Source organism: Trichechus manatus, unplaced genomic scaffold (assembly GCF_000243295.1).
Source record: "Trichechus manatus latirostris isolate Lorelei unplaced genomic scaffold, TriManLat1.0 scaffold00063, whole genome shotgun sequence".
Taxonomy (NCBI): domain Eukaryota; kingdom Metazoa; phylum Chordata; class Mammalia; order Sirenia; family Trichechidae; genus Trichechus; species Trichechus manatus.
Genome location: NW_004443999.1, coordinates 13,689,797 through 13,701,331, shown reverse-complemented (window position 1 = coordinate 13,701,331; position 11,535 = coordinate 13,689,797). Strand labels below are relative to the sequence as shown.

General features: G+C 44.3%; 2 protein-coding genes across 3 annotated transcripts in view; both read right to left on the bottom strand.

Annotated features, from left to right (window-relative positions):
* Window positions 1-6,395, bottom strand: part of LOC101349637 (serpin B8) — an 11,222-nt gene extending 4,827 nt beyond the window's left edge. Inside the window, exons 1-3 of one of the 2 annotated variants that reach the window (XM_004379289.2) lie at window positions 6,326-6,395; window positions 3,436-3,613; window positions 1,400-1,537 (exon numbers count right to left, since the gene is read on the bottom strand). In XM_004379289.2, the coding sequence (XP_004379346.1) occupies window positions 1,400-1,537; window positions 3,436-3,603 (306 nt within the window). In that variant the 5' untranslated portion in view covers window positions 3,604-3,613; window positions 6,326-6,395. Of the gene's footprint in view, window positions 1-1,399; window positions 1,538-3,435; window positions 3,614-5,790; window positions 5,952-6,325 lie in introns of those variants that run through there. The other variant, XM_023733940.1, reaches the window with a different exon arrangement.
* A 2,684-nt stretch (window positions 6,396-9,079) lies between these two features.
* LOC101356473 (serpin B6-like) overlaps window positions 9,080-11,535 on the bottom strand; it is a 42,172-nt gene continuing 39,716 nt past the window's right edge. Inside the window, exons 8-9 of the mRNA XM_012556364.2 lie at window positions 11,023-11,178; window positions 9,080-9,613 (exon numbers count right to left, since the gene is read on the bottom strand). Coding sequence (XP_012411818.1) covers window positions 9,080-9,613; window positions 11,023-11,178 — 690 coding nt within the window. The remainder of the gene's footprint in view (window positions 9,614-11,022; window positions 11,179-11,535) is intronic.

The following is an 11,535-nucleotide window of genomic DNA, read 5'->3' as shown; positions in this document are numbered from 1 at the left end:
ATAAAATTTATATATATATATACATATATATATATATATATACACATACATATATATATATGTATATCCAGAGACAACTCACCCCACAATAACTTAGTTTCAGGTATAACATGTTTGGCAGTTAGCTCCCACTGTCCACCCATCTCCTGTTCTCAAAGAGGATGTAGAGGGGAGGAGGAGCCAAGTAACCAAGAAAGGTGGAGGGTGGTTCCCTGTGTCCCCAGTATTCTCCAAGATCAAGTCAAAATCAGGCTGATGTTTAAAAATGAACATCGATTAACTAGGAGATTTCTGGAGTCAGTAGTGCTTATCCTGGAAGACCTAGCCAGAGGAAGGGCCCAGAATCATCCCCAAAGGTATTTAAGCCCAGAACAGACAACCTCTATGGGGTAGCAGCCAACAGCAGCCAGGGCTGTTGTCTGTATCTTACAGAAGAATACTTGGAGTTCCCAGCCAATAAGACAGCCAGGCTCGCCCCAATCATTTCATATAACATCATCTTGCATATTATGTGGTAGAGTTTTGTTGAACTTCTCTTATTGCATATGGCAGGGTTTTACTAAACTAAGGTACTTTGGAGTTACATGCTGAAGTAAATAGAAGTTACTAAATTTAAAATCTCATTTTCATGAAATTTTATTTTAGAATATTCAACACCAACCAACAACAATAACAACATTCCGCCAGTAGTGCAGATTTATTATACAGAAGGAAGGATCAGGAAGGACTCGGAGAGACCAGTTATGAAGCAATTAAAATGATGGTGACAATATGGCAAAAATCAGAGTCCAGGCAATGGCAGTTCAGAAAAGGGGGTAAACCTAAGAGATCCTAAGAGACTAACTGGTGGAAACCCTGGTGGCATAGTGGTTAAGTGCTATCTATGGCTGCTAACCAAAAGGTCAGCAGTTCAAATCCACCAGGTGCTCCTTGGAAACTATGAGGCAGTTCTACTCTGTCCTGTAGGGTCACTGTAAGTTGGAATCGACTCGACAGCAATGGGTTTGTTTGTTTGTTTTTTAAGAGACTAACTCAGCTGGAACCAGAAGAACAACCAGAACTGAGATTGAGGAGGAAGCTAAGATAGATAATCTTCTGCTTGCACAACATGTTGGACCATGTAGTCACTTACGGATCAGGAATCAAGGCGGAGAAGTAGGTTTGGGCATGGGAGGGGGAGGATGGACACATTGAGACACACCTCACGGAGGCATGTATCAGAACCAATAATGATAATTTTTAAAAAGACGTAATTCAGAAGCAATCTTAAAATTCAAAATTATAGCAGTACAGGTTTAAGAACATCTTTAAGGGAGTAGGTTACACGGTAGTCTCTGCTCCCCTGCAGTTTGTCTCTCATTTTCAGTTTCTTTCCTGTCAATGTCTGAATACTACTTACTGAAAGAAAATTACATGTTTCTTCTCCAAAGAGCCTGTTGGCAGTTCTAAGCAAGTACTGAGATCCGGGTTTGTTAACTTCAGTGAGAAGCAACTGGAAACCTGGGTGAACATCTCCATCTTTGTTTAAAAAAAGGGCCTGTCAAGAGAAAACAACACCACCAAATTTAACATTACCCTTTTCCTCCCACAAAGAGCTGTCTCCAAACAAATCTCTGTACCGAACATCACACAGGTTCCTATCCTGAAGTGAGCTGGGTTGAATTGTCTAGCACAGGGTCTCTCATCCTCTTCACCATTGGCATTTGAAGTCCGATCATTCTTTGTTATGGGGTCTGTCCTGTACATTGAAAGTCCCTGGGTGGCACAAATGGCTTGTGCTAGATTGCTAACCTGAAGACTGGCAGTTCAAACCCACCCAGCAGCACTGAGGGAGAAAGATTTGCTTCGGTTAAGATGACAGCCAAGAAAACCCTATGGAAAAGTTCTTTTCTGCAAACATGGGGTCGCCATGAGTCGAAATTGTCTCAGTGGCAACAACCTGTGTGCATTGTAGACTGTTTCGCAGCATCCCTGGCCTCTACCCACTAGATGGCAGTAGCGCCCTTCCGTTGTGACAACCAAAACCGCAGATCTTGCCAAGTGTCGGCTAAGAGGCCAAATTGCCCGCAGGTGGTAACACTGATCCAGCAGATTTATCCATTCCAGAGAGGCATGGATGTGATAACTCAGGACAGGAGACAGAACAGAAAAAAATATGTAGTTGGGATTACTCTAACATGGCCCCAGGGGATGCAAGAAAGAGCAAAAATGAAAATGAATCAGCCATTTTACGGAAGCTCTCCAGATCAGACCGTGATTTAAACGTCAAGTCAGATTGGGAATGAAGGTTGCTCCTTTATCTCCCTCTCACCCTCGACCAAACTTGACTCGTCAGTGAGCTGTGCGAAACAGCAGGAGGCTCTCCAGCTGGGGTCCATAGATGCACCGTAGGGCAGTGGCCATACATCCCAAAGGAGCAGCTGGTGGATTCGAACTGCTGACCTTTTGGTTAGCAGCCGAGTTCTTAACCACTGTGCCACCAGGGCTCCTCACCCCGAACAGTGTTAGCAAAATGCTGGGCATATGGCAGTGTTCTGGGGCCCTTTCACCAGATTTTCAAAGGAACCTAAGACTCAAAAAGGTTAAGGACTGTTTCCCTAAAGTATCACCCACTACCTCACTTGTAGACAAAGTCACACATAACCTATTTCAGATCAATCAGATTATATATTACCTCTAAATAACTAAGTATTATGTCTAAATAACTAAATAATACCTCTAAATAACTGCTTTCTAAATAACTCCAGAAAATATAAGTCCATATTTTTGTTGTATTCTTTCACTCATGCGTAATTATATACTAAAAATAATCAATTTTACAGAAAGTCCACTCACACAGATGCATTTCAGTTTTGAGAATAATTTTAGCAAAAGTTAAAAATATAACAAAGTTGAAATTCTGTGCCTTATTGTGATCAGAATTATAGCACTACCTGACTTACCAAAGATGCTACTTTGCTATAATTTATTGATGTTTTTATCTAGAGAGAATAACTTAATTACTTGATTTCTCCCATAAACATTATGGGGAGATTACCTATCCTACACAATTTACCTTCCTATCCATGTCTGCCCTATTTCCATCACTGTGTATTCCCTCCTCACACCTACAGGCCATGCTGGCTTTCATCAGCTGGGGTGAAAGTGTGAAAAGACCAGCTCTATGAAAGTAGGGGAGTCCCCAGTGGTACAAGCAGTTAACACCATTCAGCTGCTAGCCAAAAGTTTGGAGGTTCAAGTCCACCCAGAAATACCTCGAAAGAAAAGTCTGGTGATCCACTTCAAAAAAATCAGCAGTGAAAACCCTATGGAGCACAGTTCTACTCTGACACATATGAGGAAACTGTGAGTCGGAATCAACTGGATGACGACTGGTTTTATGGAAGTAGGAAAACAAACATGCCATTGTTCTTCCTTTGGGGCAGGCTTACGTACCTGGGACATCTGGGTGGCAGTGTTTCCTTTTGCCCCCATGAAGACCATGGCCAGGGCAGAGGAGATGCTCAGCGGAGAGATGAACACATTCCGTGACTTATCCTCTTCACCTAACATTTTCAATAACCTGATGGCAAAAGTGCCATTTGCTTCACAGAGATGATCCATCAGGGAAGATCTGAGCAAGAGCACAGAACAGAGGCACTTGCATCAAGCCTTGGTTAATCACTGAGTCATTGTTACCCCTGTTGGTGGGCACCCGTGGTTGCAGGCAGAATAGTGGCCCCCCAAGAAGTCCACGTCCTAATCCCTGAAACCTGAGTTATCTTACATGGCAAAAGGGAATCTTCAGATGTAACTGAATTAAGGCTCTTGAGATGGCGGGGAGGGGGAATGGGGATGGTATCCTGGATTATCAGGGTGGGCTCAAAGTGATTTTAAGGGTCCTTATAAGAGAGACGCAGGAGGGTCAGAGTTAGAGAAAGAGATGGGACCCTGCAAGCAGATTTTGGAGTAAGGCAGGGCCATGAACCAAGAAATGTGGGGAGCTTCTAGAAGATGGAAAAGGCAAGGAAATCTTTGCCCTTACCCCCAGCTCTCAGCAATGGCCAGACAGAGGCTGGAATTCACTCTCCTGTTCTTCTTGGTGCTCCAATCTCACTTGTACATTAAAGCTTTTGAGATGGCTCAGACTTTTAACAAATGGACCTTCCTCAGTAAATCTAAAAAGGCATTAATTTCAATAAGACAAAATAATATCTATGGGTGCCAGTACCACAATTTGACAGTGTCATAAAAACACTGCCAGGTGGAAAGTTGTGATCTGGAGCCATTAAAATTAACTGGCATTAAACTAGTTTAAACAAACAAGGCCTGGGACAATTAAATTACTGTTGGTAGGTCTCACAGCAAGACTGGCAGAATTAGCCTCAATACAAGCCTCCTGCTTTAAGGTAGGTGGCATTATTCTTTTCCTGTAACACATGGGGTGGCCAGGAGTTGGAATGGACTCAGCAGCAGTGGGTTTGGTTGTCTTTTGATTTGATGAGCGTGTACTCCTGTGAACTTCTTACTGCACTCCCTCTTCTTCCCATACATACTCCCATAAATGAATTTATTCAAGGAGCATTTATTTAGAGCTTTTGGACGGGGCCCCAAAATGGTCAGGGTTCTTGATGCCAGGTTTGGATTCTGGACTTGATCTTATGGTCTGGAAAGCATTGTGTGGTTTTTAAACAAATGTTTGGTATGAGCACTTTGGAGTTTTAGAAAAATAATGTGGCTCACTGTTTGGTGTGGCAAGAGGCTGGGGAACCTGTTGGCGGACCCCTACCATAGACCAGAGACGCTGCAATGCAGAGGAAACGTCTGTGTTGCAAAGGGAGGAGACGGAATCGCCAGGCTGGGTGGCTGGTCACAGATGCGTGAGGGAGGAGGCGGAAGCAGGGACAATTCTGAGGCTCACTCATAAAAGAAAAAACCAAACACTTGCCGTTGAGTGGATTCCGACTCATACCGACCCTTTAGGACAGAGTAGAACTGCCCCACAGGGTTTCCAAGGAGCAGGAGCGGCTGGTGGATTCCAACTGCCAACCTTTTGGTTAACAGCCAGCTCTTAACCACTAAGCGTTAGGGTGCATCGCGAACCATTCATTGGTTAAGTGAAGGAGCCAGCTTGGAATGCTGAAGGTGATACATTCCATTTGAGATTTGTGGAGTGTACCAATTGAACCAGTAACCAAAGACAGGCCAGGGATGTTGTAAATTTCGTTAAAATTCAGATGAAACGTAAATCTAGTAGTTCTAGGGCCGGACGCTGGGAGCCATCAGCATACAGATGCCAGGAGAGTCCACGTGAGTGGATGAATCACTCAGAACACACGGTGACACAGAGAAGAAATTCGCCTAACTGGGCAATCCCCACAGTTTGGAGGCAGTAAGAGGAAGAAAATAAGACTGCGCCCCAGCCCTCGGCGCTGTACTGGGAGAAGTGGGAGGGTGTGTGAGGCGCTGGAAGAGCTGTGGCAGCGCCCCCAAGGGGTGGCTGGAGGAGCTGGGCAGGAGAGCAGCCAGGTGGGGCAGGCAGGCCTGGGAGCACCGCCACACAGGAGAGGAGCCCAGCGTAGGGGCGAGGGAGAATCCGGGTAGTGAAGACTTCATGGAAAGACCCCTGCAGCTCGGATGTGAGGGGAAATCCAGCAAAGAAGCATTTTTTAATGTTGAGGAGATGCAGCCAATGAAAACGATGAAAGATGTGGAAGGAAAAAAGGAGGAATGAAGGGAAGAAACAAGGAAGAGAAGAAGGGAGGAAGGAGGAACGAAGAACTACGGAAGGAAAAAACGCAATAAGCCAACCAGCGGAGGGATCCTGCGGACGGGCTCCCTGTGACCCGGCGGGTTCCGCACTCGCTCCAGGTCCCGAGTTCCAGGAGGGGCTTTACTCTGCGCCAGGTCCTTCCAGCCGCACCGCCGGCTCCGACCACTCACGCTTCGAAAGTTCTCGCCCACCCGCCTCGAGCAACAAATCCAAGGCCTGGGTCACAGTCCCGCTCTTTCCCGATCCACCCGGCCGCGAATCGCGGAGCAGCGACGTCCTCACACCGCGCGGCCTCTGCACAAAGTTCCCACTCCAGGTCTCAGGGTCCCGCTGCCACAGCCCGGCCTCGACCTCGCAGGAACCGGAGCCCATAGGGCTGGGGCCCGGTGTGACCCGTCGCGCCCCTCTCGCCACCTCCCGCCGTCCTCCTCCCATTCCTTTTCCCCCGCTTGTCTTCCTCTCGGTCCCGCCTCCCGCCGGCCTCACTCCCCTCTGCGGTCCCCCGATGCCCCAGAGCTCCGGTGAAGAGGTGTCACCGCGGGAACCTGGGGACCGACGCCCCCTGCCCGGTACCTGGAGCCTTTTGCCGAGGCCGCTGCTGCTGCTGCTCCTGCTGCTGCTGCTGCTGCTCGCCGCCCGCCTGCATCTGGGTGACGGCTGCGGGCGTGACTCAGAGAGGCGGCCTGTGCAGCCTTCCGCCTTCAGGAAGAGGCCTTCGCGGCATTCTGTCGTCCTGCCCTGCGGCCCCGAGGGCAAACAGATGGGCGGTGAGTGCCCGCCCTTCTGAGGATGGCTTCCCCAGTTGGGGCTTGGGTGGTTTTCCTGGCTAGTAGGCCCAGTACTGGAGCCCTGGTTGCGCAGTGGTTAAAAGCCTGGCAGCTAACCAAAAGGTCGGCAGTTCGAATCCACCAGCTGCTCCGTGGAAACCCTATGGGGCAGTTCTACTCTGTCATATGGAGTCAGTATAGGGTCGCTGTGAGTCGGAATCCACACAAAGGCAACGGGTTTGGGTTTTTTTGTTTTAATTTTTATTTGTTTATTTTTGGTTTTAGGCACAATATTCCTCCTGTTCAGCGTGTGTGTGCCAGAGTAGTTCCGAAAAGGAGACTTGACTTTGAAAATTAAGCACAAGCCATCTGTTGCCTTCCAGTCGATCCTAACTCATGGCGGCCCCATGTTTTACATGGTAGAACTGTGCTCTATACGGTTTTCTTGACTGTAATGTTTACGGGAAGCAGATCGCCAGGCCTTTCTTTAGCATGCCACTGGGTGGGTTCGAACTGCCCACCTTTGGGTTAGTATTTGAGCACAGACCATTTGCACCACCCAGGACCTTAAGCACAAGCCAGTGGTTCCAAAGTGTTTGATCAGGTACCAATCAATCGATTTAATGTTTGAGCACCCATCCCCAAACTCTATTAATCTATATATGCTAATATGCTAAATACTAATGTTATAAATAGTACAAAACATAAAAAATTAAAATGAGAAAGAAAAAAAGTATTAGAAATACACAACACCTGTGCTCAGGAAAATTATTTTGAAATTGAATGAGAGCAATGTGATTGGGTATCTGGTTTTTCTTTAAATCCAGGTTTAGTGCTTTGGAATATAGTACTTTAAAGAACTGGTTTTAAGTTCAGTTTATTTCTAAGCTTGGACTGATGGCTGTCACTGGGAAAAGGTTTCTCAGGAGGATGGGTTGATTTAAAGGAATAAAGGCATCATTGGTTGTACTTATTAAACTTTTGACACTTGATTTTCAGTCCACCTACTAATACGCAAAAATTTTTGTTTGAAATCCAGCTAGTAGAAATCCATTTATCCTCATCAAAATCAGTTGTTCTTGCAAACTAATTTTTTTAATGTTGTATTTTCGTATTTTTAAGTTTGAAGCCAACCAAACCTCTTTTTTTATGACTAGAAAGTTACATTTCCAAGTTTTTAAAGTGTCCCTCATATGAAAGTTTTATCATCCTTGTTTTAGCAATAAAATCATATAATGATGGAAATACCAAATAAGTATTTCCAAAATGACCAGTCCACACTCTTTCAAGAAGCAGCAGTTAATTTTTCTTTCATGGTTAAGATGTACCTTTACCTGAGAGAGCAATAGATTGTATTTTTTCAAAAATATCTGCTAGGTGTTCAACTGACCACCATTTGTCATCACAGAAAAAGTTGGCACATTTGGAATACTTGCCTTTTAGAAAACGAAAAGAATATGCAAAGGTGTAATTAACCCCTTTTTAAAGTAATTAAAAGTAATTAAAAGATAATAAGCCTCAGTAATTTTCCGATGTCGGTGGCCACTACCCTTCTTATTGCAAAGGATTGTAAAACTTCTCCTATTTAAAGTTCTAGGTTGTTGTTTGTGTTTTACTCACACTGATTCCACACTGTAGCCTGCATCTCTCGCAGTTCGTTCCTGAAAGCAAATGCAAGAGGATGCCACTGCGGACCTGTGCGTGAGGAGACAGTGATTCCCTGTGCCTGTGTTGGGCCTCAGAGATCAGGTTGCAGTTAAAACCCAAGCCTCAGATTCCTCCTGAGTTTATTTACTGCTAAGGATTAAATAAAATCATCTGTGTGAAACACCATCTAAAGCAAGTGTTCAGTAAGCATTTGTGAATGGGTGAGGCCAACTTTTTCCAAGAATTATGTTCTAGGAGGAATTCATTTTGTGGATGATTTCAAGAAACACTGCACAACATCATGGAAATGTCTTCTAGTGCAATTTCATAAAACGTGGAAACATTTGGGTGGTTGTGCCTTTTACTGAAATGTAATATAATACTGAGTAGTAACTCTTCAGTGGCAATTTGTTAGACAGCTAAAGAAAAGTAACTCAGACGAAAAGAACCTCTGAGAGCAAGAAGCCTGTGTTCTGATCCAGTCCTGTTCACCTTGGTGCTGAAGCAGGGATAATGCAACCTAAACAACATGAGATAGCTACATATACAATACCCAACACTGGACATGTGAGATTGGCAGCAGTTTATTAGTCACATATACTCACATCCTGGGGGAGGAGGACACCACATGCCAGGCAGGGCCACACAGCGTGGCACTTAGCAGCAGAGTGAACCAGCAGAGGCTGTGGGAGTTAGGCTTTGTAGTAACAAGAGGGTGAGGTGCCCCTGGTTCCCACGAGAGGATGTGATTGGTTTGTTTGAATAATTCTACAAGCTAGCAGGGAGGTTTTAAGTAGCTAGTGCTATCACTGCCAAAGGCACCACAAGAACTCAGAGAATGTCAATTGCAGATCCTAGAAAAACACCATGCAAACACACAAGAGTTCTGAATACAGAATTAAAAATTGGGCCCTTAATGTCTGAATTGCTCCCTCTGCACTAATAAGGTCACTGGGTTGTAGGCACAGTGTAAAGTGGCAGAAGAAAAATAGGTCAAGAGGAGAAAGGAGAAGGGCACTCTATATCCAGTGACTACCGTTTCCGATGGAGAGGAGAATCTGCCACAGAACAGAATGCTGTTGTTCTTGGTGTGCTGGATAAAGAAAAGGAAGGGGTGGTCAGCACAGAACCTCTGGGTGATTCTTCCACAGAGCAGTGTCATAACGGCAGCAGTGGCTGCCGCTGCTTCTGTGCCTTCTTCATTGACCTCCACGAAAGCTTTGTGCACAACCTTGGACAAAAACAGTTCTCGCTTAGATGACATTCCTGAAAAGTCTGCCCTGGCCTGGTCAAAGGCATCGGCCATGCCCCAACTGGGAAGGACATTCTCCACGTCATAATTTTCTTCCAATTTAAATTTAGGAAAGAAAACTTCCACATTTCTTTCATTCATTGTGTCAGGCCTTGTCCATTCTATGAATCTCTCATAAGTAAGTTTGTTTTCCACCTAGAAAAAAAGAGTTGGAGATTTTAAGATCTGTATCAGTGCTACCCAAAAGAACTTTCTGCTGTGATGTTAATGCTTTACACCAGCACTGTACAATATGGCAGCCATGAGCCAAAGGTGGCTACTGAGCATTTGAAATGTGGGTAGTATAAGACCTGAATATTTTATTATATTTAATTTTAATTAATATAAATATTAAACAAAATTTGGTACAGACATACAATGAATATTGTTAGTCCACAAAAATGAACAATATATTGACACTTGCTACAACATGGATGAACCTTGAAATTATTATGCTGAGTGAAAGCCAGTCACAAAAGACCATGAGCTATGCTTCCATTGAAGCATATGAAAATCCAGAAGATGTAAATCGAGACAATGGTACGTTACTGGCTGGGGACGGGATGGAAACTGAGTGGTGATAGCTAAAGGATACATGGTTTTTTCTTCAAATGCTGAAAATTTACGAATTTCACTGTGATGGCTGCATGTATCTATGAATATACTAAAAATCATTGAATTGTACATTTAAATGGGTGATTTGTATGGTATGTGAATTTTATCTCAGAGAAAGTTGTGAGAAAAAAATGAAATCACCACATGTGGCAGTGGCTACCATATTGGACAGCACAGATATGGACTACAGCATAGTAATGCTAAACCATTCAAGTAGAAGATGGGTTTGCACTTATGGATTGAATTGTGTCCTCCCAAAATATGTGTTATAAATCCTAACCTCTATGCCTGTGGTTATACTCCTATTTGGGAATGGCTTGTCTTTGTTATGTGAATGAGGGAGGACTAGTGTGGAGTGCATCTTGAGTCAATCTCTTTTGAGATATAAAAGAGATTAAACAAGCAAGCGAGGAAGCAGAGACAGGGGAAGAGAGATGCTAAGCCACATAAAGACTGCACAGGAGCAGAAGCTCAAAGAGACAAGGACATTCCTCAAGAGCCAACAGAGACAGAAAGCCTTCCCCTAGAGCCAGCACCCTGAATTTGGACTTCTAGCCTCCTAAACTGTGAGAGAATAAATATCTGTTTGTTAAAGCCACCCACTTGTGGTATTTCTGTTGCAACAGTTCTAGATAACTAAGACAACACTTCTATGCCTTGACTCCTGAATTCCAGACAGTCGAACCTGTTCCCCAAGGCAGAAACTAGACTACATTTGTGAGAATGACTCTCTTCTTGGAGTTTGTTATTCTGTTTTATTGAAAGTATGTAAAGTTAGGACATCTCAGCCTTGGCCTTCTCTCTCACCCTCATCTCTTTCCAGTGAATCCATTACCGTGTTCTGTTGATTTAACTTTCAAAATCTCTCTCCCAGAAATCTGAATGCAATTCTCTTGCCATCATAGCACAATGCTAACACTAAGGATTATTAACTGCTTAACACTCATTACCATTTTTAAATCAGTGTTTTCATCTGGAAGCATGATAATCATGTTCAGCTCCTTTCCAACATTGGGAAGCACCAGAATTTGTGTGCATATTTCTTTCATGTAAGTCAGTTTAAATGTAGATTCCTTAAACATCATCTGCACAGGTTTCTCCTCAGTCTACAAAGGAAATGGACAAATACTAAGTTGAAACATGACCCATGTTCACATGCTGGACATATTGGCAGAGTTGGTCACTCCGTAACCCTTCCCTTGGCTTCCGGAACACCACATCAGGTCCTTCGCCAGCTTGTCTTCATTACTTTGACCTCCAAACGCTTCAGTGATCAGAGCTCAATCTGTGATCTTAGTTTCCCTGGGTATCTCATCCAATCTCATGACTTTCAAAGTAATTCCCAAATTCACATCTCTAGCTGAACTTCCCCTCTCTACCTCAGACTCACATATTCCACGGCCTCCTGGACATCTGCATTGGACATAGACAAGAAATCTCCCATGTAACATATATCACTGAGC